Source organism: Trachypithecus francoisi, unplaced genomic scaffold (genome assembly GCF_009764315.1).
Source record: "Trachypithecus francoisi isolate TF-2019V2 unplaced genomic scaffold, Tfra_2.0 Lachesis_group1, whole genome shotgun sequence".
In the NCBI taxonomy this organism is placed as follows: Eukaryota; Metazoa; Chordata; class Mammalia; order Primates; family Cercopithecidae; genus Trachypithecus; species Trachypithecus francoisi.
Genome location: NW_022681454.1, coordinates 83,408,341 through 83,435,408, shown reverse-complemented (window position 1 = coordinate 83,435,408; position 27,068 = coordinate 83,408,341). Strand labels below are relative to the sequence as shown.

The 27,068-nt window shown below is 39.2% G+C and overlaps 1 protein-coding gene across 2 annotated transcripts in view; it reads right to left on the bottom strand.

Moving 5' to 3' along the window:
- The window catches only part of CORIN (corin, serine peptidase), a 259,724-nt gene that overhangs the window by 191,486 nt on the left and 41,170 nt on the right, over positions 1-27,068 (bottom strand). For both annotated transcript variants that reach the window (XM_033214755.1, XM_033214756.1), the window contains exons 2-3: positions 19,237-19,381; positions 567-767 (exon numbers count right to left, since the gene is read on the bottom strand). In XM_033214755.1, the coding sequence (XP_033070646.1) occupies positions 567-767; positions 19,237-19,381 (346 nt within the window). The remainder of the gene's footprint in view (positions 1-566; positions 768-19,236; positions 19,382-27,068) is intronic.

The following is a 27,068-nucleotide window of genomic DNA, read 5'->3' as shown; positions in this document are numbered from 1 at the left end:
AGACCTCAGAAATATTGAATGGCATTGATACATTTTCATCTCTTACTCATTCCTACCTGAACATCTGGGCTGATGGCATTTCATGTTTAAGAATAGGGCATTTGGCAGGGCGCAGTGGCTCATGCCTGTAATCCCAGCACTTTGGGAGGCTGAGGCGGGTGGATCACTTGAGATCAGGAGTTCGAGACCAGCCTGGCCAACATGGTGAAACCCCATCTCTACCAAAACTACAAAAAAAAAAAAAAATTAGCCAGGTGTGGTGGAGGGCACCTGTAATCTCAGCTACTCAAGAGGTTGAGGCACAAGAATTGCTTAAACCCGGGAGATGGAGGTTGCAGAGAGCTCAGATCGCACCACTGCACTCCAGCCTGGGTGACAAGAGCAAGACTTCGTCTAAACAAACAAACAAACAGAATAGGGCACTCAGCAAGGCTTACCGGGAAACTGAGTGGAGATTTTCCTGTGTGACCAATAAGTGATTGTGAATTAAAAGGAATAGTTGCCAAACTTAAAACCCCACTTGTGGAACATTAAAAGCCTCTAGCATGTATCACCTTTGGACTTACTTGTATTCCCGTGACTTTGGTCCCCTGGGAGAGAAGCATCCGTAGTCCAGGCTGGAATGTGCTGGTCGGGATGTGCAGTAGAAATCACAGTGCTCTGGTTATAAATTGTATTTGTAAGAATAACATCGGACCCTTGGATTTCACCATCAGTGACCAAAGGTTCACTCCCATTTGATTTAAAATAGACCTTTTGTAATGTTCCTGAAAGAAAAAAACAAAACAAAAAAAATTCTATGTTTGAAACATTACTAGAAGTATTTATTTTAAAACACATTAAGAAAACTCGAGAGCTACTTTCCCATATGTCATTCTAACCAGGTAAACACAAAGACAAAGATGAAAGCCACAACAATGACCTCCTTTTTGGGGTCGACAACCACAAAACCAAGAGTTTCTTTTCTACCACAAATCACACAGCCCTGTGATGAAACATGGCTTTCTCATGAGCCAATGGTTTGGAAACTGAGTCTCCTATCAAGGTTTCCTGGTACTTCAAAAATTTAGGGCAATTCTACTTCACCCGAGACTCACCACAAATAAAATGTGGTGAATCTTACAGCATTTTCTTCCTGCTTCCTTAGTTTCTTAATCTCACCGGTCATTGTATGCTACTCAGGACCCAGGACATGTGCTCTATCACTCACTGTATCTGTCATCAAAGGACATAATGGTGCTTACCATCAGCTTATTTCCCACATTTTGCACTAATTTTCAGTAAACTATGCATAAACTATGCATAATACACAAATAAAAAATAGGAGGGCTCATACATTTATCAAAACTTGCATCATAGGAACCAAAAAAAAAAAAAAAACCTCTAAAGCACAAACTAAAAGAAGAAAATATCTTCATCTTTGACCAGAAAATAAAAATATAACTATATGAAATAAGAAATATTCATTTAAAAACTTTTATTTCCATAGGTTATTGGGAAACAGGTGGTGTTTGGTAACATGAGTAAGTTCCTTAGTGGTGATTTGTGAGATTTTGATGCACCCATGCACCCCGCAAAGTTTGGAACATGCCGTGAGCAGTATACACTGCACCCAACTTGTAGTCTTTTATCCCTAACCCTCTTTCCACACGTTCCCCGAGTCCCCAAAGTTCATTGTGTCATTCTTATGCCTTTGCCTCCTCATAGCTTAGCTCCCACTTACGAGTGAGAACATATGATGTTTGGTTTTCCATACTCATTAAACTAAGATTATCAACTGGCCACTTTCTCAAGGTATCCATTCATTGACAAAACAAAGAACCAAACCTAAGATTATTGAAAACCACCTTTGTCCTAAAGACAAAGGAAGGAACTTTTGAAAACTTGGAAAGAGATCATGTATTTTTAACTCAGTCAAAATAGACAGCAGGTTTTGTTTCCAGAATATCGCACTGTACTTGAACATGCCATGAAAATAAATAAATGTGATATTGACCCATCCATAGAAATACCCAAGGGAGATTTTCTTTTCTAAAAGCATTTACAGTGAATGCTCTAATTGGCTCTCACTTTTCTAAATAGTCCCAAGGACCATTAAAAATAAAAGAAATATAAATAAAATGTTTAATATCAGTGTATGGAAAAAATTTCTCTGCATATGCTTGACACTTGGAAAACATTAACTACAAATAAAAATAGAAAAGCAGCTGTTTCTAGCTAACCGAGATCAACAGTTTCCTCTGCCAAAAGATTCTAAATAAAACATTGAAGCATAAAAGCTAAATCATGATGACGTAATGCAGGTAACATGCACAAACTGTCTGTGTGATCATGAGTAAAAGACAAATGCAGTAGGTAAAATGAAGGAATTCATTTAATTCTTATTGATTTTCAAAATGATTTACAATGTATCCTAATCAAAATAAATGTGATAGGCTTAATTACTATAGGAAATGTATTTCATCCATACAGAATAATTTACTAATCAATTACCTATAATTTTACTTACATCCATTTAACTGTTCTCTTCCTTATTTTTGGCATAAAGAGATTTTTTTCCATAAGGTGGTATTTATGCTAATGTGGTTGTAATGAATATATATATAGGCCCTTAAGTTGATTTACTTAATCTTGTTGAACCCGTGAGTAGGCATCCAGTTCTGTCAACATACTTTTAGCAAATGGCAATTGTTCACGGTTGTATCCTCAAGTAATTCCCTTATAATGAGTTTCTTGTCATATAAAATATTTCCACAGTTGTTCCTTTTTGGTAATAATTAGCCTTATTAATAATCTTTCCTTTATCATTTTAATCTTTCCTTTATCATTTTAACCAAACAGTGTTTAAAGTGTTCATAACATCTGGCTGGGTGCAGTGGCTCATGCCTATAATCCCAGCACTTTGGGAGGTCGAGGTGGGTGGATCACCTGAGGTCAGGAGTTCTAGACCACCCTGACGTGAAACGCCATCTCTACTAAAAACACAAAAAACAAATTAGCTGGACATAGTGGTGGGCACTACTCAGCTGTAATCTCAGCTACTACGGAAGCTGTGGCAGGAGAATTGCTTGAACCCTGCAGGTAGAGGTTGCAGTGAGCCTAGATCACACCATTGCACTCCAGCCTGGGCAACAGGAGTGAAATTCTGTCTCAAAAAAATAATAATAAATAAAAATAAAGTGTCCATAACATCTGTTTATCCTAAGAAGTCCTCTGAAACATTGACATTTTTAAGAAAACACTGACTTGGATAAAAACTTTCTTTTAAAAAGGCAGCTTCATTACTCTAAGCTTTATGTATTGAAAGCAATTTGGCAAAATAAAGAGAAAGATAATATTTGAGAGGCACTGTAGTTAATGTTTTTAAAGTATATTTTGGGGGGAGAGAAAGAGAGAGAGAGAATAAACTTAAAGGACATGTCTTTAAAAGCCTGAACTCACTGGACAACTTGTTTTCAAGTATCTCTGGAAGCTGACCAACTCCCAACACAGTTGGTTGTCTACAATGCATTTTTTTTAAGCGCAAGTATTATAACTCAATAAAACTAAATGCTTTCAACCTGTATCATGATGAGCTATAAAAATGCTAAGAGATACTAGCCCAAAGTAGAGTATTTTTTCTTCTAATACTGCCTCATTCTTTTCTACATTTCTGTGTTTATTGTGCTATGGTTAAAAGTACAGGTTCTACAGCCTGACCATCTGAGTTTAAATCCCATCTCTACCACTTGCCCTCAAACTTTGGACAAAGTCTCAACTGCAGTAAAAGGAAGGAAAAATAAAACACCTGTTCATGGGGCTGGCTGTGGTGAGACAGCCAAATAAAAATGGCTCCCCGGCAGAACCTCCGACTGGTCTGGCACTAGGAGGAGCGCACAATGGGGTGAAGCCTCAGAAGGTTCACACCGTTTGCAGAGGGAGGAGCCTGGCCTCTCCTGTTCCGGGGTGATATCTGGGACTCAATTTGTGAGGCAGGAAACTGGCTAGCAGGAGTCCCACTTTGCTGAGAGTCCCTGTTTCCCTTTTTTTCCTTTTAGCCCAATAAATTCCAGTTTTCTCACCGTTCAAAGTGTCTGTGAGCCTAATCTTTCATAACTGTGTAACAAGAACCCAGCTTTTAGCTGAACTAAGGAGAAGTCCTACAACATTAGGATCAAATCAGCCAATACCTATATAAACACTTCGAATGGCTCTTGGCACTAAGTTCTTCATAACTGTTAGTCATTACTACACATTGATGGTAATCACAATAAAATTGTCTTCTTTAGGGCTACTAAGGTACTTTCAGATAAATATCAATTTCATTTTACTATAAGTGGATCCCAGTGTCACAAAATGGCTAATTTTCAGAAGTGAATCACTTAACCCAAATTTGGAGTGAGAAAATTATGGCTTTTTCATGCTAAATTATTAATAGAAAGTCACTTTGTATTAAGATAGTCTGGCTCAAAAGTGTTTCAGCTATATAGCCAAAAAAACAATTAATGATATTTAAGAAATACTATATAATTCGAATAATAATAAAAGTCAAACTTTACTGATTCCTTGTAATGAAGAGATTGGGCACTGTGGTAGGGAGAATAATGCTCCCCCAGAAATGACACATCCCAATACCTAGAACCTGTGAATATTCTGCTTTACATACTTTGTGTGGTAAAAGGGATGTTGCAGATGTGATTAAAGTAAGAATTTTGAGATGAAGAGACTATCCTGGATTATTCAGGTGAGCCCAGTATAATCACAAGGGTCTTTATAAGTAGAAGAGGGAGATAAGAGAGTATGTGTCAGGGTCACGAACTGTGAGAAAAACTCAACGGACCATTGCTTGTTTTGAAGATGGAAGGAGCCACAAGCCAAGGAATACAGGAAGCCTTAGAAGCTAGAAAAAGCAAGAAAATAGATTGTCCCTTAGAGTCTGCAGAAGAAACACCTAAATTTTGCCCAGTGAGACCTATTTTGAACTTCTTAACTCTAAGATAATAAATTTGTGCTATCTTTTTAAGCTACCAAGTTTGTGGCAATTTGTTACAGGAGCAATAGGAAATTAATACAAGCACCTTGCTAAGTTCCCTCACTATAGGCATCAACTGAGTTAACCTTCCAATAATCCTATCAAACAGATAATATAATTAATCGTTTTGACAGTTTTAGAGAGATGGAAACTGAAGTTTATGAGAGTGAATTAACTTGCCCAATATTTGAGTTGGGACATGACAAATAGACATATACATATACCCACACACACTTTTCATTTTGGACAAAACATACAGGTTTTAAAAATCAATCATTGTGTGCTTGCAGAATTTATCTTCCTATGTTGTGATTTTAAAATTAATTTCTTTGCTTTGTATCTTTAGCCATGTGAAAGACATTTACTTTGCACTTTCTATGTGCCAAGAACTTCATACTTACTCTGCTGAGAACACAACATTTAGTAAGAGGTTTTTACTATCAAGATGTTTATAGATTAGTTGAGGGAGACAGGCATGCAATCTAAAAAATATTAATATAAACTATGGTACAAGTGCTTTGAGAATGATATGCATAGGACAATGTGATAGCAAAAAGTAGAGAGATTGTCCTCATTCCATTTGAAAAAGTCAGGAAAGCCTGTTTAGAGAAGAGTATCCTAAATGTGAATCTTAAAAGCTGATTAGGGATTTTCTAGGTTTAAGCAAAGTATTTGTAGGGAGGAGGGTGGCGTGGCAATAGGGAGTGAAATATTTTCTTGATAAAACAAAGGGAAAAACACACGAACAGGCCCAGAAGCAAGTAATTTAAAAATATGGTTAGCACACAGGAGCCTGGTAAGAGAAAAGGCTGGAAAAGGAAGAGACACCAGACAGGATAGGTCTTGTACAAGGCTTGGAATTTACCTTGTGACAGAAAATTTTAGAAATATCTTAAATACGGTGAAACATATTAGAATGATCAGTTTGGCAGCAGGGTGACGTTTAAAAGTTTAGAGGTTAGTTATAAGGTTATTGTAATACTCCAAGTGAGAAAAGAGTAAAGCCTTAGCCAATGCCAAAACCCTAAGGACAAAGGGAACATTGGGAGAAAGCTCCAAAGATGCAAAATCATATGAACATGAGAGAAAGGTCCCTTTGAGGTCTCTGGTTTGAATGATGTAGTAAACAAACGTATCCCCAGCTGAGTTGGTGTGATATCGTTAGTGCTGTTCATCAAATATTTCCAATTCTCTCTCCTTCTACCGGGGCACAAGCTGAGCACTGCATTCTCTGGCCTCTTGAGTGAGCCTTTGCCTCAAGTTCAAGGCTATAAGCAAAACTAAAAAGTGTTGCTTCTAGGCAGAAGCATTTAATTGCTGATGTAAGAGCCTTCAGAGCTCTGGCACAATCACCACAAAGGTTCAAGATGGTGGCTAGTTCATCAATTTGGTCCCTGAAAGACCTCGATGAGCACAGGCCCCTACCATCTTGCAAAGGACATGTAGGATTGTAATAAATTAACTGTGGTTTGTAAATCACCAGTATTGGGGGATTTGTTGTCGTTACATGACAGAGTCTAGCTAATCTTGACTACAACAATAGATAATAGAGTATGAAAAATAGATTTGTAGGAGCTTGTTGTTGTTGTCGTTGTTACACTTTATTGAATATAAAGGGCCTGTGAAACATTCAATGGGGAGGAAAAAAAGCCCCAATTTGAAGGAATCTGATGATTTCCTCCAGATGCCTCACCAGACTCCCCAACAATGCTGTCCCTCCTTTGTGTTCCCAGAGCACGCACTGGTTATATCGTAGCACATATGCACTCAAGTGGAACTGTCTGTCCCATGCATCTATACATCAATCCCCAAGCAGAACACCTAGCACCAGTGTAGGGCTCCATACATATTTGTTGAACGTATGAATGATGAATGAACTAATGGAAATGGCTGACATTGCCAAGAGGGGTATCAGTGTAAAGTGAGAAGAGAGCTGAGGACAGACACCTGCCATTTAATGGACAGCTAGAGAAAGGTTAGCATAAGGAAACTGAGAAACAGCAGCCAGAGAGACTGAAGGACAATCAGAGGTGACAATAGGAAGGCATAGTTGAAGAGCATAATGAGATGAATGTAGTAGTCAACACTGAGGAAGATCATATGTGCATAGCACATCTGGGGAGAAGAAAGCATTGCTGGCACCAACTAACAGTGAACATTCTTACCATGAACTGATGTACACAGACACAGAGAGAAACACGGGTTCTTCATTTCAAAGTCTTGCTCAAATACACGTTGGTTTCCAATGAAGCACATTCGATAAAAAGACACCAGTGGGCTTGCTAAGTATAGATATAGGAGTATGAAAAGAAGTGAAAGAGAGGATCAGAATGGGACTGATAGAGGTATAGGAATCATCTGGGGTGGTTCTTGTTAGAATGCAAATTCAGCAGGTTTGGAGTGGGGACTGAGATTCTGGATTCTGCATTTTACACAAATTTCCAAGTGATGCTGATGCCGCTATTCCATGGTCCACACTTGAGAGCAAGGCTTTAGACTACCATTTCAAAAAGCTTTAGACATAATATACAACCTTGGGCCTCAGTAGTTAAAGAAAAAAAATTCTCATGCTTGAGGATCCTCTGTTGGTGAATTTACAACAGAAAGCCAGATTTATTCAAAGAATTTGAAGTCTTAAGTAACGTGGAGTCAGGTCATGAAAGATCATAGATAATCTTAAATTTTGGGTGTGAAGAAATAAGAATTTGGGAGATTTTCTATTTTTAAGTGATACTGAGAATACATTATAAGTTAGGAAGTTAAGATTCTTTTACCTCCAAATTCTTGTAAAAGCCACAAACTGCTGAGAAATTTGCTAAGAGAAAACTGTATTTAAGTTCAATGATCTCCAGCTCATCTAGCATTTTTGAGGAGAAAGGTCATTTCTAAAGAGAAATATTTTTATTGAATTCAAGAAAAATAAACAGTTTATTAAACTTCCTATACTCTACATACCACTATAATTTTTCTTTTTTCCTCATTTCATTAAAAAATTCAGAAGCCATACATACATTTTTCCATCATATTAAGAAAACTAGAAATGTAATTTTAAGCTATTTTTCATAAGCTTATGGCTAAAATAAATTTATTTTAGATATATATGGATGAATGAAATGAGCAGATGAATATTTAAAACCAAGTCTTCAACAGGCTGAGAAAGAAAGAAGCATTCTAATGAGAGTCTTTGGAATAAAACTTGGGTGAATAAATTGAGATGAAGAATAGTTTGAAAAAACTAATTCAGACTATACCCCATACATTTATAGGACTCCCTGCCACATACTCAGCTGTAACCCTTTTTCCATACAGCTGCCAATGACATCTTCTAAAGCTAAAACCCTTTCTCCATACAGCTGCCAATGACACCTTTTGGAAGTCCCAATCAAGATAATCATTTCCAAGATCTTGAAAGTGGCTTTTTTCCCCCCCGATGTTTTCTTCTAGGAGTTTTATGGTTTCCAGTTTTATGTTTTAGTCGTTAATCCATTTTGACTTGATTTTGGTATGATGGTATAAGATAAGGGTCCAATTTCATCCTTTTGGATGTGGATATGCAATTTTCCTAACACCATTTGTCGAAGAGACTATTCTTTCCCCCTCGTATACTCTTCACACCTTTGTTGAAGATCCGATGATCATATATATGTGGATTTATTTCTGGGCTCTATATTCTGTTCCATTGGTCTATATATCTGTTTCTATTCTAGTGCTATGCTGCTTTGATTACTGTAGCCTTGTAATATAGTTAGAAATCAGCACATTTGACGCCTCTGTCTTTGTCCTTTCTGCTCAAAATCGCTTTGGGTATTTGGGATCTTTCGTGGCTCCAGATGAATTTTAGGATTGTTTCATCTGAAAAATGCCACTGGGATTTAGCTAGGGAATGCATTGAATCTATAGATCACTCTGGGTAGTATGGACATTTTAACAATATTAATTCCTTCAGTCAGTGAACATTAAATGTCTTTTCATTTATTTCTGTCTGATTTAATTTCTTTTATCAGTATTTTATGGTTTTCAGTGTAAAAGTATTTCCCTTCCTTGGTTAGGTTTATTCCTAAGTACTTATTCTTGTTAATCCTATTAACAAGGATTTCTTAGACATGACATCAAAAGCACTGGCAACAAAGAAAAAAAAAAAAAAGACAAGCCGTGTTACATCACACTGAAAACTTCTGCACAGCAAAACAGAGGTTGAGTAGACGTACAAGCTGAGAGAAATTATTTGTAAACCACATATTTGATCAAGAGTTAATATTCAAAATATATAAAAATAAGGAACTCACAAATCAATAGCAAAAAAGAAAAGGTAGCCTGATTTTTTTAACAGGCAAAGGATCTGAATAGACATTTCTCCAAAGAAGACACATACTCATAGCCAGTAAGTATATGAGATGGTGCTTAACATCACTAGTCATTAGCAAAATGCAAATCAAAATGATAAAGAGATGTCACATCATGGTTGTTATGATGGCTATTATCAAAAACAAAAGATAACAAATTAGTAGGAATGTAAATTGATGCAGCCACTATGGAAAACAGAATGGAAGGTCCTTCAAAAAAATTAAAAATAGAACTATTGTATGATCCAGCAATCCTTCTTCTGGGTATACATCCAAAGAATTGAAATCAGGATCTCCTATCTGCACTCCCATATTCTGTGCAGCATTATTCACAATAGCCAAGACATGGAAGCAGCCTAAATGTCCACTGACAGATGAATAAATTTTAAAAATGTGGCATACACACAATGGTATATCATTTGGCTTTAAACAAGAAGACAATCTTATCATCTGTGGCAACATGGATGAACCTGGGGGACATTATGCTAACGACAAATACTACATGTTCACACTTATATGAGAAATCTAAAATAGACTCATAGAAGCAGAAAGTAGAATCGCGATTGCCAGAGGGGAAGAGGAAATGAGGTGATATCCAAGGGTATAAAGTTTCAGTAATGCAAGATAAATAAGTTCTAGAGATGACTATACAGCATAGTGACTATGGTTAATACTTCTTTGTGTACTTAAACATTTGTTAAGAGGGTAGATCTTATGCAAAATGTTCTAATCATGGAAAAAAATAATAAAGATGTGAGGAAAGTTTTGGAGGTGATGGATATGTTTATTGCAGAAATTGTGGTGATGGTTTCACAGGTATATACTTGTTTCCAAACTCATCAGGTTGTGATACATTAAATATGTGCAGCTTTTTTTATGTCAGTTATACCTCATTAAAATGGTTTAATGAATGAATAAATAAACAAATAAATAAATAAATAAATGCTACAACCAGATCCTGTCACTCTCTTATATCAACATCCTCATTGTGGATTTCATGTTCAAAGTACTACTTACTCCCTAGGGAATCCTCCCTCGTCTCAGCCCAGGTTCTGTTCCTGTCATAAGTTCTCTTAGCACCTTGTCTCTTCCCACATAGCAGGAACCTCTGTTGTAATTAATTAATAAAGTGATCATTTGTTTAATGCCTTCCTCTCTCACTGTGGAGTCCCTGAGGGTAGACTTTATTCACTGCTGTGCCCAATACCTATAGCACACTGTGTTGCATATAGCAGACACTCAATACATATTTGTTAAAGGAACGAACAGTATTACATCATAGCTAATTTTGTTTCTTTTAAATGTTTCTCAACATATCAAAATAATTTTACTTTAAATGTTGCAGGATGTATATTTATAATATGTTATGATGTAATAATATATAATATAATTATAATATATAATATTGTGAATTTATAATATATTAAGTAATATATACATATGCATATATACACATATATACACACACACCTATCCCATGTTTTCTTTCTCTCTTTTTTTTTTTTGAGACAGAGTCTCGCTCTGTCACCCAGGTTGGAGTGCAGTGACACGATCTCAGCTCACTGCCAGCTCCGCCTCCCAGGTTCACACCATTCTCCTGCCCCAGCCTACCGAGTAGCTGGGACTACAGGCGCCTGCCACCATGTACGGTTAATTTTTTGTATTTTTTTTTTCAGTAGAGATGGGGTTTCACCATGTTAGCCAGGATGGTCTTGATCTCCTGACCTCATGATCCACCTGCCTCAGCCTCCCAAAGTGCTGGGATTACAGGAGTGAGCCACCGCGCCCAGCCCCAACATTTTCTTTATCCACCTTGGAACCACCACAATTCTCAGAATCCATGTCTTTGTTATTGTGAATAGTGCTGCCATGAGTGTATGTCTTTTTGGTGGAATTATTTATTTTCTTTTGGATATATCCCCAGTTATGAGACTGCTGGGTCAAATGGTAGTTCTATTTTAAGTTATTTGAGAAATCTCTAAAGTTTTTTCCACAGTGACTGAAGTAATTTACATTTCCACCAACAGCATATAAATGTTCCCTTTTCTCAACAGCATCTGTTGTTTTTTGACTTTTTCATAGTAGCCATTCTGACTGGTGTGAGGATGGTATCTCACTGTGGTTTTGATTTGTATTTCTCTGATTATTAGTGATGCTGAGCATTTTTTCATGTTTGTTGGACACTTGTATGCTTATTTTGAGAAGCATCTGTTCATGTATTTTGCCCACTTTATAATGAGGTTATTTGTTTTCTGCGTCTTGAAGTCCTAAAAGAATGATTTTGAAGATGCATGGGAAAACCCCCACTTCCTAAAGTTTGCCTACATATAAACAAAATAGCATTTAGGAGCAGTTACATAAGTGATACAAAATTCCGCTCTTGGTATATACCCAGGAGAAATGAAAATGTATGTCCCCACAAAAACATACACATAAATATTCATAGAAGGATTATTGATAATAGCCAAAAGGTGGGAATAACCCAAATGTCTATCAATTGACAAATGGATAAATAAACTATGGTATATCCATACAATGAAATATTGTTTAGCCATTAAAAGGAATAAAGTATTAATATGTGCTACAATGTGAGTAAACCTTAAAAACGTATGCTAACGGAAAGAAACCAGTCACAAAATACCACATATGGTAATACAAAATGTCTAGAATAGGGACATCTATAGTGAAAGAAAACAGATTAGTGGCTGCTTGGGGCTAGGGGTGAGGAGAGGGGAGAGATTGGGTAGTAGCTAAAGGGTACAGAGTTTTGTCTTGAGATGACAAAAATGTCCTAAAACAGACTGCAGTGATGGTTACATTTATCTATGAATATACTAAAAACTACTGAATTGTAGACTTTAAATGGTTGGATCAAATGGTATATTATATTAATAAGAATAAATTATTATTAATTAACTAATAATTAATAAAATTAAAAAGAATAACCCATTTAAAGCAAAGCATTCCTCCATTCCCCTCTGCTCAGAGGCCTCTAAGCACAGATGTATTTAAATGTACTTACATTTTATATTAGCATTAGATCCTGAGAATGAAAGGAAGTGTTCCTCAAAGCGTGTGAGCCAATGAACATAGTGTCATGACAAACAGACTTTTTAAAATGACAGTGGTATAGCTGAGGAAGCTCTTACCAGACAGATCTGTCCAGAGATAATAACTATAAACTCTGGACAAAACACAAAAAGACAACTACTGAAGGGCACTGGAGAGGCAGGAGAAGCAGGCCGGGTCTGTAGGGTGCTGACTCTTAGAAGAAGAGAGTGGCAGAGATGAGTTTCAGGACGGTTTACTGTCTTAGCCTGAGAGCAGACCACAGGTGACACCACAGAGCAAGAAGTGACTAAAACTCCCACAGAAAACCCTCAGTCTTCCTGGGCTGGGGCACTCGTTCTGTCTTCCTCTTACTTGGTCACCCTCTGACCTCTGGCATCTGTGAAAGCCAGCATTTCTGGGTTCCTTTCCTTCTCTAGTCTTCCTGTATCTCTTTTTCCCTCCTGTTTGTCCCTTAAACACTAGCGTCCTCCAGAGCATTGCCCTCCGCTTCCAATTGATGCATTTTCTCTTCAGAGTTCATCGACTCACGCTGCTTCAACTGCCACTGAGACTGCCGCATGCATGGCAGACCTCCCTTCTCAATCTCCCCGCTGGATCCCCTAGCTTCAGTCCTACGCCAATGACTTGGAAGTTAAATTTTAAAGTCAGTGCTGCTCTGTCACAGAAGCCAAACATCATATTTGGTCACGATTTCTCTTGAAATTCCTTAGGAAAGCAACATGTTGGATTTCTCATTTTTCTCCATTTCTTGACCTGCTTTCACTGTTGAATTCAACTATGATTCCATTGTACTTGGTTGTCCCATAAGAATCTCTAATATACAAATCAACCTTCCAGTCTTTCTTTCATCTGCCTGTATCAGGTTCCTGCACCTTTACTTCCTATGTTAACGGGTAGCATCAAAACTAACCTGGTTAGACACAGGGCAGAGCAAGAGGCCTGATAGAAGTCTATAGCACTTGTCCCTCACCCCTCACCCCAAAGGAACACCAAATTTTAACAATTAACTACACACAAAAGTCACTAACACAAGAACCAAAAATCAGGTGAGCAATCACAGTACCTGCTTTTAACTTCATATCACTGAAGAAGACATTAAAGAGAGCAAGACAGTCTTGAATGCCGACACCATCCTCTCCCATCCCCCAGCAGTAGCCATGCAGCTTGGAGAATGTGGGCACTTGGGAGAGGCAGAGTGCAGTGATTATGAGGCTTTGCATTGAACTCAGTACTGCCCTGTCACAGCAGAAAGCAGAGGCAACACTTGGATAGGCCCTGGCCAAAGGGTAATTGCCCATCACAGTGGTGAGCTTGAGTTCCAGCAAGCCTCACCATTGCAGGCTGGAGTGCTCTGGGACTTTAAGTGAACTTGAGCGACAGCCTAGGCCACAAGGACTGTAATTCCTAGGCAAGCCCTAGTGCTGAGCTGGGTTCAGAGCCGATAGACTGGGAGACACGTGACCTTCAGAGACACAAGCTGGGGTGGCTAAGGGAGTGCTTGTGCCACCTCTGCTTCATCCTCCAGCAGTGGGTGTGTGGCACGGAGAAATCGGTGTGCTTGGTAAAGGGAGAGCACAGCAACTGGGGGACTTTACATTGAACTCAGTGCTGGTCCGTCACAGCAGAGACCTGGTAGGATTCAGCACTTGCTGACCAAAGAGCCCCACGGCCCTGAATATCCAACAGCAATACCCAGGTTGTATGCGGTGAGCCTTGGGCTCTGAGATGTGCTGGCTTCAGATGTGACCTTGCACATTCCTAGCTGTGGTGGCTATGGTGAAAGATTCTTTCTATTTGAGAAAAGCAGGGGGAAAAGTAAAGGGGACTCTATCTGGTACCTTAGATGCCTGGTTGGCCTCGGTGGGGTAGGGCACCAACCAGGCTCTTGGGGTCCCTGAGTCCAGGCTTAGGCTCTTGGTTAGTTAGCATTTCTGAACCTGCCCTGGGCCAGAGAGGAGTCCACTGTCCTGAAGAGTGAGTCCCAGGCCTGGAAGCATGCATCATAAACCGACTGAAGGGCCTTTAAGTGAAACATCAGTGGTGGCCTGGCAAAAGCCCCCATGGGTTGGTGGTGGTGGTGGCCACAGGGAGAGGCTCCTTGGCCAATGGAAATGGGAGGGAAGAGTGGGAAGGGCTTTGTCTCATGGTTTGAGTACCAGCTTAGATGCAGTAGAATAGAACACCAGCTGAAGTTCTAAGGTTTTTCACTTCAATCCATGGTTCCAAGACAGCATCTCTGGACCCACCTGGGGCCTGGGGAAGCTCACTGCCCTGAAGGGAGGGACACAAACCTGGCTGGCTTTGCCACCTGCTGATTGTAGACTCTAAGGCTTTGAGTGAACTTAGATGGTAGCCAAGTAGTGGTTATAGCAGGCCTTGGGTGAGACTCAGTGCTGTGCTGGCTTCAAGTCTGAACCAGCACAGTCCCAGTGGTAGCGGCCAGGGGTATGCTTGTGTTCCTGCCCCTAGTTCCAGAAGGCTCAGCACAGGGAGAGAGAGAGAGACTCTGTTTGTTTGGGAGAAGGTAAGGGAAGAGAATGAGAGTCTCAGCCTGGCAATTCAGAGAATTCTTTCAGACTTTATCCAGCACCCCCAAGGCAGTACCTTTCTCTATAAGTCTTCAGGAATTGCAGCATTGTAGGGTCTCAGGCCCAAGTCCCTTAGAAGACCCAAAACACCTTCCCAAAAAGAATGGACACAAATGGGCCCAGATTTCAAATTAATTTAACCAAAGTAGTAAAAGATCTTTATAATGAAAACTAAAAACTGATGAAAAAAATTGAAGAGGACACCAAAAACATGGAAAGATATTTGATGTTCATGGATTGGAAGAATCAATATTGTTAACATTTCCATAGTACTCAAAGCAATCTGCAGATTCCATGCAATCTCTATCCAAATCCCAAAGACATTCTTCATAGAAACAGAAAAAACACTTCTGAAATTTATATGGAACCACAAAAGACCCAGTATAGCCAAAGCTATCCTATGCAAAAAGAATGAAACTGGGGGAATCACATTTCCTGGCTTCAAATAATACTACAGAGCTATAGTCACCAAAATAGCATGATACTGGCATACAAACAGACACACAGACTGATGGAACAGAATAGAGAACCCAGAAACAAATTCACACACCTATAGAGACCTCATTTTCTATAAAGAAGCCAAGAACACACAGAGAGGAAAGGATAGTCTCTTTAATAAATGGTGCTTAAAAAACTGGATATCCACATGCAGAAGAATAAAACTAGACCCCTATCTCTCACTATATTCAAAAATCAAATCAAAATGGATTAAAGACTTAAATATAAGACTTCAAACTATGAAAGTGCTAAAAGAAAACATTGGGGAAACTCTTCAGGACATTGGTCTGAGCAAAAATTTCTTGAGTCATACCACACAAGCACAGGCAACCAAAGCAAAAATGAATAGCTGGGATCACATCAAGTTAAAAAGCTGCTGCACAGCAATGGAAACAATCAACAAAGTGAAGAGACAACACACATAATGGGAGAAAATATTTTCAAACTACCCACCTGATGAGAGATTCATAATCAAAATTTACAAGGAGCTCAAACGACTTTATTTTAAAAAGTTGAATAATCCAACTTAAAAATGGGCAAAAGATTTGAACAGACATTTCTCAAAATAAGGCATACAAACGGCAAACAGGCATATGAAAAGGGGCTCAATATTACTGACCATCAGAGAAATGCAAATCAAAAGTACAACGAGATATCGCTTCACCCCAGTTAAAATGGTTTATATCCAAAAGACAGGCAATAATAACAAATGCTGGTGAGGATACGGAGAAAACGGAACCCTCCTACACTGTTGATGGGAATGTAAATTAGTACAATCCCTATAAAGAACAGTTTGGAGTTTCCTCAAAGAAACTAAAATTGAGCTATCATAGAATCCAGCAATTCCACTGCTGGGTATATGCCCAAAAGAAAGGAAATCTGTGCATCAAAGAGACATCTGCATTCCCATGTTTTTTGCAGCACTGATCACACTGGTCAATATTTGGAAGCAACCTAAACATCCATCAACAGATGATTGGCTAAAGAAAATATGGTGCATATACACAATGGAGTACTATGCAGCCATAAAAAGGATGAGATACTGTCATTTTGCCACAAAATGAATGGAACTGGAGGTTATTATGTTAAGTGAAATAAGTCAGACATAGAAAGACAAACTTCATATGTTCTCACTTATTTTAGGGGCTAAAAATCAAAACAGTTGAACCCAAGGAGACAGAGAATAGATGGATGGTTATCAGAGGCTGAGGCTGTGAAGGATGGTAGGGGGTGGGGAGACTAGTGGGGGTTGTTAATGGGTAAAAAATATATATATAGTTAGAAAGAATTAATAAGATATCATTTGATTGCACAACAGGTTGACTATAGTAAATAGAAGTTTAATTGTACATTTAAAAACAATAGAGTATAATTGGATTATAAAAATATAATAGATTTTTGGGAGGCTGAGATGGGCAGATCACGAGGTCAGGAGATTGAGACCATCCTGGCTAACACAGTGAAACCCTGTCTCCACTAAAAATACAAAAAAATAGCCAGGAGTGGTGGCGGGCGCCTGTAGTCCCAGCTACTCAGGAGGCTGAGGCAGGAGAATGGCGTGAACCCAGGAGGCAGAGCTTGCAGTGAGCCGAGATTGTGCCACTGCACTCCAGCCTGGACAACAGAGCAAGACTCCATGTCAAAAAAATAATAATAATAGAGTATAATTGGATTGTAAAAAATAATAGAGTATAATTGGATTATAAACTAGATTATAATTGGATTATTGTCACATTAAAATATAAATGCTTGAGGGGATGGAGAGCCCATTTGTCATGATGTGGTTATTGCTTATTACATGCCTATAGGAAATTATGTAACATACCTCATAAATATACACACCCACTATGTACCCACAAACAGTTTTTTTAAAAACCTGGTTACCCAAACCAGAAATCCAGGAGTCAGCCTTGACTCCTCTCTCCCTCATACCAAAATCCAGTTTTGATTTATATTGATTTTAATGCATCCAACACCTTATTTCAAACCCTTATCACCTTTTACTTAGACCAGAGTCAGAGTCCCGAACTGGTCTCCCTGCCTTCATTTCTTTCTGCCTTCAGTACTCTGTAGTATATCCAGTTCTACTGCCTTTTGCAAATGCAAAATAATCAGAGTTCTCCTTTCTTGGAAAGATCCTCCAGTGGTAATCCACCACCCATAGCAGTGTTTTGTAATCATTTTTATAGCAGATCAATGTTATTTTCAAACAAGTATCATATAAAAGCCTAATATCTATAAATAGATATGAGCTGTATTTTACTGTGATTAACTTACTTTGTAAGATCTAAGTGTGTAAGTTCTATAAACCAGTAAGAAAATAATAAGGAGGGCCAGGCGCGGTGGCTCAAGACTGTAATCCCAGCACTTTGGGAGGCCGAGACGGGCGGATCACGAGCTCAGGAGATCGAGATCATCCTGGCTAACACGGTGAAACCCCGTCTCTACTAAAAAATACAAAAAACTAGCCGGGCGAGGTGGCGGGCGCCTGTAGTCCCAGCTACTCGGGAGGCTGAGGCAGGAGAATGGCATAAACCCGGGAGGCAGAGCTTGCAGTGAGCTGAGATCCGGCCACTGCAGTCCAGCCTGGGAGACAGAGCGAGACTCTGTCTCAAAAAAAAAAAAGAAAAAGAAAAAGAAAATAATAAGGAGGTTTGGCAAAATTTAAAAATTCAAAATCAATGGCAATGCAATTAGATCAGCATCGTCTTGATATTTATTTCTCTATTTTATTTGATTGCACATATTTTTTAAAATCCTGATTCATATCATTAGGTAGCTACCAGTGATAATAGTTTATTGCTTTTTCCAAAAAGTTCACCTTTCAAACTTAAAGTATCATTCATTTAGAAAAAGATAGCAAGATGTAAATATTAATGAGTTAACCTGTCAGCACATATTACTTGGTTTCTGGGTTTTACTTGGTTAAAAATGTGGTATGCAATATTTAGTTTGAGTGTGTATTTAAGATCTGGGTTTTTTTTAATGAAAGTCAAAGCAAACATTTGTGCAATCCTTAAGTCTCCTCCTTAGAACCTTGTTACCATGGAATAGAGTTTGAAAACCAGTGATCTAAATGCTAAACCCCAAATCCTTTAGTATTTAGTATGAAAATGTAAGATCCTGTTTCATTCGGACTTTATCAGTCTAGCTGCATTTCCCACCACTGCCAAATTTCGCCCAGTTTTCTAAATCTATGTTCATCTTTCAAGGGGTTATAGTTTTGTACTAGTTATTTTCTCTGCCAAATGTGACTCCAGAACTACTGTCTTCTAACCCAAATTTCTATTAACTTAATTTCAAAGTTAAAACATTAACTCTCCATGATGCTTTCTTTGAATGTGCCCACAGGACCTTGTATACACTTCTATCTTAAACACGTGTTGCCTTGTGTGATAATCATCACTTCCTCTCAACTGTGAGCTCCTAAGAAAGGACTAATTTAACCATCCTGGAGTTCTCAGGAACTTTCAAAGTGCCTGCAACCTAATAATCATTCCTTAAATGTTTTACATTCATAAACTCATTCATTAATATTAATAATAATAATAACCAGTAGAGTGGTTACCGTAGCTGAAACTGCAGATTTGCAGAACGTTGTGAACAGATAATCCTCTCATTGACTGACACTTTAGGTTAAATAAGTACTAAGTAGAAATCACTCTTCTAAATCATGCTAATTTTCACTTTAACTTCATTTTTCTTTAAGAATGGCCTCACCCACCAACATAGGAAAGCAGGATCACCAGCAAGAGAACGAAAGCACAGATACATGGAATCAGGACCAGCAATAGGAACCGGAGGAGGTTAGCAGTCACCAGCTTCTGAGAGCAGCCATTGCCCATGTTATTGTCATCGGCTCTCAAGACCTAAAGTAAAAGAGGAAAGCGTAACATGGTTTTAGTTTTACAATACAAGGTATGAAATTTTAGGTTACAGCTATCCATTTAGAACAGCAGCATTCCAAAAAGATTTTACTGTTTGTGCTTTAGGGTATGAAATGAGCTTAGTCACCAAATCATGCCAATAAATGAACAGATAACTGTACATCTACATTCAGGGAAGAGCAAACTATCTATTTCTGAAACATTTTTCAGAAGTATATGGGCTTTTAACAATATCCCATTTTGCTTTTTTAAAACATATTTGTCAATTTGGTATAATTCCAAAGGGCTATGAATTAACATGGCAAAACCTCACCCTGGACCAAAGCTACGACAGAAGTGAAGACTGCCTAATACAGTGATACAAAATTGGTAAGTAGGTGTAGACAGAATATTATCCAGACTTCATTCTTTTTTGTCTCATTAAACAAAATGTGAATGAATCTGGATAAAATAAGTATTTGGTCATTAATAATTCAGCCAGGCTTGCTGTTACTGACCATGCATTTAGTGATAAGTTGAAATATAAGGAGGAGCCTGCCCTGATTGCCAATTAAATGCTAACAACTTTGAGGACATCCTCGGCTGTCCATGCTGCCTCATCCCTTGTGAGAGGATGTCAAAGTGCAAAAATGATGGTTCAGATAAAGTTCTTGTCTTCAAATGCTTCAAATTTTGCTTAGTTCAATCTCTTGCCAGAAATGATATCTGGAAATTCATTTATTACAAATGGGTAGCTTCAAGCAGTGACTTCAAAAAAACATCTGAGATGGTACTAAAACGGCTTTGAATCACTACAAGAAACTCTCTGGGTCTCCTTAATGAAGGCATTTCTCATGACTCTCTCTGGACTTCTAACTCTGCATTTTCTCCTCTGACAGTTTCAGAACTTGAACTGTAACCTCTGTGTAACTATCTCCTGAATCTCTCTTGCATTCTAAACTCCTTTCAGAGTTACACTACATACTTCTAATGCCTGGTGGGTAGTAGCCTCTCTTCTTAACAAGTCCAAAACTAAGATGAGCCTTCTCTCTCTCTCTATCTTCAAACTAGTTCTTCTCCTTTCATATTTGTATTTACAGAAATTCCTCCATTCCAATATGGAGAGTGGAGTCCAAAGACTCCCCATTTCATTATCCCCCTATGCCATACATCAACAGGTTTTGTTGGTTCTTCCTCTGTAATAAATACCAAACTTTTTTTTTTTAAATGAATGACCTTTGAGAAAGAGCCTTATAATAATCAAGAAATTGTTCTAACAGAATGGTCCTGTAATATTCTCAGGACTTCCTGACCAGTATTTGATTATTTCCCATGGATGCAAAGACAATTTTGATGGCTTCTTCTGAATTGCAAGGCTTATGTGATTCCCATTTCTGCTTTACTCCCTCTCTCTGGGAATACAGGTTCACTAACCCATATTGCAAGCAGTGTTCACTACATAATATGATGACAGCTTCTGTAATTTTAAGAATTCTCCATGAGAGACATTATTTGAAATAACTAATGTTGTTAACTTGAGAAGAGCTTCATTTCCTAGGTTAATGTCTTACTGATCCATTTCCTCTATACCTGGATTAAGCTACCAGCCAACGTGTTATCATTTACAGTTAATTTACAATTGATCTTCCAGAAGACATAGCACTGGTGCAATATAATATGAGATCTGCAATAGCACATTGATTACAACACCATTATTGGATAGGCAGTGCCCTTTCAGGCTTATATACAACACTTGTCTACAAAAAAAAAATCAATCAATAAACAGAAGTGTGGGACTACAGGTCAACAAAGTTAATGGCAGAAACAAGTTGATACTTGTTTATTTTACTTAGTTACTGAACACCTACTAATTATAATAATAATGAAGGATATGACAATGACTTCAAACCACTGTCTCTCAAAAGCTCACAGTCTTGTAGGAGAGATGATATGTACATGAATAACATAACTATATTGCAAGATAGCAAATGATAAGCACCATGACTCTTACAGCTAAAGTGACATAAGAATTCAAAAGATAGAAATATAATTTTCTGGAAGATCACATAAGATGTTGTACAGAGAACAACCCTGAATCAGCCATAATTCTGAGAAAAGTACCCCTGAAAAAGTCTGTTACGAGTTAAAAAAAAATGTTGCAAAGTGTATACAGAGAGTTAAGAAATTATGAAATGTATTTAACTTCCACAACAATGAAGAAGCTTCCTCGCTAAGGTGATCACAAAAGCATTATAGGGATAACCTTGAGTGACGAATTCACAATGGCTCATTGCCATCTGGACTGCTGGAGCCAGATACATCTCATTTAGCATTTATAAGTAAAGAGTCAGCGGAGAAAATGCTAGAGGCCCATTTTAATATCTCATCTAAGTATATATCAAGTACTGGACCTCCAAAAACGATACTCATGATTAGACTAAACATTTTCTTCAGTGACAAGATAATTGATTTTTTTGTTTGTTTGATTTTTGAGATGGAGTCTCATTCTGTCACCCAGACTGGAGTGCAATGGCACAATCTTGGCTCACTGCAACCTCCGCCTCCCAGGTTCATGCAATTCTCCTGCCTCAGCCTCCTGAGTAGCTGGGATTACAGGTGCACACCACCACATCTGGCTAATTTTTTGTGTATTTTTAGTAGAGACAGGGTTTCACTATGTTAACCAGACTGGTCTCGAACTCCTAACCTCGTGATCCGCCCGCCTCAGCCTCCCAAAGTCCTGGGATTACAGGCGTGAGCCACCATGCCCGGCCAGATAATTGATTGCTTTTTTCAAAGGGAGAGGAGGAAGAAATATGCAGGAGAAATTCAATACTTCAGCACTTTCTTCTTGAATAACTTGCATAACTTTCCTCTTGCACTCATGGCCACTTAGGACTGTTGCAAATGCTCCATTATGCACAGGCCCTTCGAGGTTCCTCTGAATACAAGGCAACTCTCAGACTTCACTGTTGAGTAAATGCCAGGTGAAATAAACAACCAGAATCATCTTTAAGCTTTGTTTCCATGGACTCTAAACAATCCTTCCTCCAAATGGCATCCCTCTTCCACAAGCACCTTCCTCAGCCTTGAAATCAAGCTGAGCACAGGCACAGCATTCCACGGCAAGGGTAGGGAACGACGCATCTGATTGGACCTGCACATATTTGTAAAGCATGTCATTCTTATGTGTTTTTTGTTGTTGTTGTTTTTATTTTTGGTTTTGGTTTTGGTTTTTTGTTTGTTTGGTTTTTTTTTGGTGTTTTGTTTTGTTTTGAGACAGGGTCTCACTCTGTCACTCAGGCTGGAGTGCAGTGGCACAATCTCGGCTCACTGCAACCTCTGCCTCCTGGGCTCAAGAGATTCTCCTGCCTCAGTCTCCTGAGTGACTGGGACAACAAGTGTGCACCATCCATCACATCCAGCTAATTTTTTTGTAGAGACAGGATTTCGCCATGTTCCTCTGGCTGATCTCAAACTTCTGGGCTTAAGCAATCCACCCACCTTAGCCTTCCAAATGTTCTTATATTTTACTAATCTTGTTAGTGAAACTCGTTTCTTGTATCTTAAGAACTACATTTATTTTAAAAGCATAACTTACACTGGCACAATGTACCATTTTACCACAATTGTATGCCATCTTGGTATCATTTGAGAGGTCAAAATTTCAGATAGCCATCAAGCACTTTCTTCCTTTGGCTTCTCTTTCTCCTGCCTCTCTGGTCATTCCTTCTATTTTTGAAGGCTCAATTCTCACATTCACTCGCTCCCCAGGCAATGTCATCCACACATTTATCTCCAATTAGTAGCCCTCCATAGGTGACTTGTATCTTTAAATAACAATCATAGATCTTTCCTCTGATCTCCAGACCATTATATGCAACTGACCACTTGACATCTCCTCACTGGAGGTTGTAAAAGTAACTCAAACTCAACAAGTCTGGAACCAAATAAACAATTTTAATCCCCATATCTGGTATTCTTCCAGGGTTTGCAATTTCAAAAAAGGTAATTGCACAACTATCATGTGTCAGGTATTGTTTGGGCACTTGGGATATATTAATATGCAAAACGAAACTCTGTAGTCTCATAGATGCTACATTATAGTAAAAATAAACATGTCTCACCTGAAATACTGCAAACACTTCCTCCTATCTGGTTTACCTATATTTATCCATGCACTCCCTAACCTGTTCTCCACACTATAGCCAGAGTAAGAAAGAGGCTGTATTATCTTCGCATGATGAGAAAAGACAACGTGAAAAATGACCCCAAAGCTGAACTAATTCAAGATTGCAGAGCCTGGAACCAGAGCTGATCATGAGAGCCATGCACCCAGAGGTTCTGGGGAGGGCTTTGGATTTACACAGGGTATACAAAGTTTTGAGTCCATTTTATCAGGTTTGCAAAGGTCAACGAGATCATAGTTGACATTTCAAGTACATAAGTCTTTACCCTTTTTTACCTTCAGGCAGCATTTGATTTTGTCAACACATGGTGCATTCTTGAGGGCACATCCACAGCTGCAAACGGCAGAGAATATTTGAGAGCTTGTGTGGAGGTTCTAGTGGGGGAGTGCACCTACTTGAATACCCCTGACCAAAGATGGGTCCTCATCTGTCAGGGATGGTCATCCTCTTTGACAGAGCACACAGCTTCAGGGAAGATGCACTTGGAGTGGTGAGGGGGGAAGGGGACAGCTGCCTAGCCAGGCAGATCAGACAATTCAACCCTGGTGATCAATGGGGTGACAGATGTCACAGCCAGATTTCCCTTTCATCCAGCAGAGATTATTTGAATCTTCTGTCTGAGGGGTTGACAGGAGCTACATTCCTGACTAGGGGTTTTAGGTGGGTTTGTCCAGATAATTCTTGAAGGTAGGAATAGCTGCCAACAACCAGGTTACTCTAAAGCAGGAGTTCAGCCCAGAAGAAACCAAGTGAGAATTATTTTCTTTTCTTTTCTTTTCTTTTCTTTTCTTTTTTTTTTTTTTTTTTTTTTTTTTTGAGATGGAGTCTTGTTCTGTTGCCCAGGCTGGAGTGCAGTGGGCATCTTGGTTCACTATAAGCTCCACCTCCCGGGTTCACACCATTCTCCTGCCTCAGCCTCCCAAGTAGCTGGGACTACAGGCATCCACCACCACACCTGGCTAATTTTTTTGTATTTTTAGTAGAGACAAGTTTCACCATGTTAGCCAGGATGGTCTTGATCTCCTGACCTCATGATCTGCCCGTCTCAGCCTCCCAAAGTGCTAAGATTACAGGCTTGAACCACTGTGCCCAGCCAAGAATTATTTTTTAATTGGTTGGATTATCTTTTGTGATAAATTTTACATCTTAAATATATAGAACAGGTATCAGAAAACTAGTCCATGGACCAAACTCAGCGCACCTAATATTTTTGTACGTACAGCTTTGTTGGATACAGCCATATTCATTTGTTTATATTCTGTCTATACTGCTCTCCTGCTACTACAACAACATTGAGTATTTGCAACAGAGATCATATGGTACTCAAAGCCTGAAATCTTTACTATCTGGTCCTTTATAGAAAAAGTAGGTGAGCCCCTGATGTAGTGAATCAGTGTATATCTGCATATATGTGTATTTTTAAATTTGTATGTTTAATTTGATAATCAGACTAAAATATAAATTCTTTTAAGAAAATTGTATCTTAATCTCTTCATCGGGGCTTTTAACGAAATATGATATAACTGTACTGGGGGTAAACTGGCAGACAAACTGACTCTTGTTGTAGTACAAAGTTACTTCAGAAAAGGTTGAAAGATAAAAATAATCTTCAGGGGGGTGCGACCAAGATGGCCGAATAGGAACAGCTCCAGCCTCCAGTTCCCAGTGTAAGCAACACAGAAGACGGGTGATTTCTGCATTTTCAACTGAGGTACTGGGTTCATCTCACTGGGTGGTGTCAGACAGTTGGCGCTGGTCCACGGGTGCAGCCCGACCAGTGAAAGCTGAAGCAGAGCAAGGCATCGCCTCACCTGGGAAGTGCAAGGGGGAAGGGAATTCCTTTTCCTAGCCAAAGGAAATTGAGACACACAACACCTGGAAAATCAGGTAACTCCCACCCTAATACTGCGTTTTACCAAGGGTCTTAGCAAATGGCACACCAGGAGATTATATCCCACATCTGGCCCAGAGTCCCACGCCCATGGAGCCTCCCTCATTGCTAGCACAGCAGTCTGAGATCTAACTGCAAGGCAGCAGCAAGGCTGGGGCAGGGGTGCCCACCATTGCTGAGGCTTAAGTAGGTAAACAAAGCCTCTGGGAAGCTCAAATTGGGTGGAGCCCACCACAGCTCAAGGAGGACGGCCTGCCTCTGCAGACTGCTCCTCTGGGGACAGGGCATAGCTAAACAAAAAGCAGCAGAAACCTCAGCAGAGGTAAATGCCCCTGTCTGACAGCTTTGAAGAGAGCAGTGGATCTCCCAGCACAGAGGTTGAGATCTGACAACGGACAGACTGCCTGCTCAAGTGGGTCTCTGACCCCTGAGTAGCCTAACTGGGAGACATCCCCTACTAGGTGCAGACCAACACCTCATACCTCACACAGCAGGGTACACCCCTGAGACGAAGCTTCCAGAGCAAGAATCAGATAGCAACATGTGCTGTTCAGCAATATTCTATCTTCTGCAGCCTCCACTGCTGATACCCAGGCAAACAGCGTCTGGAGTGGACCTCAAGCAAACTCCAACAGATCTACGGCTGAGGGTCCTGACTGCTAGAAGGAAAACTAACAAACAGAAAGGACACCCACAGCAAAACCCCATCAGTACGTCACCATCATGAAAGACTAAAAGCAGATAAAGCCACAAAGATGGGGAAAAAGCAGGGCAGAAAAGCTGGAAATTCAAAAAATCAGAGTGCATCTACCCCTCCAAAGGAACGCAGCTCATCGCCAGCAATGGAACAAAGCTGGACGGAGAATGACTTTGACAAGTTGAGAGAAGAAGGCTTCAGTTGATGAAACGTCTCAGACCTAAAGGAGGAACTATGTACCCAGCGCAAAGAAACTAAAAACTTTGTAAAAAGAATACATGAATGGATAACAAGAATAATCAAGGCAGAGAAGACCTTAAAAGAACTGATAGAGATGAAAACCATAACACAACAACTACGTGACAAATGCACAAGCTTCAGTAATCGACTCGATTAACTGGAAGAAAGAGTATCAGCGATTGAAGATCAAATGAATGAAATAAAGTGAGAAGAGAAATGTAGAGAAAAAAGAGTAAAAGGAAATGAACAAAGTCTCCAAGAAATATGGGATTATGTGAAAAGACCAAATCTACGTCTGATTGGTATGCCTGAAAGTGACAGGGAAAATTGAACCAAGTTGGAAAACACTCTGCAGGATATCATCCAGGAGAACTTCCCCAACCTAGTAACGCAGGCCAACATTCAAATTCAGGAAATACAGAGAATGCCACAAAGATAGTCCCCGAGAAGAGCAACTCTAAGACACATAATTGTCAGATTCACCAAAGTTGAAATGAACGAAAAAATGTTAAGGGCAGCCAGAGAGAAAGGTCGGGTTACACACAAAGGGAAGCCCATCAGACTAACAGCAGATCTCTCGGCAGAAACTCTACAAGCCAGAAGAGAGTGGGGGCCAATATTCAACATTCCTAAAGAAAAGAATTTTAAACCCAGAATTTCATATCCAGCCAA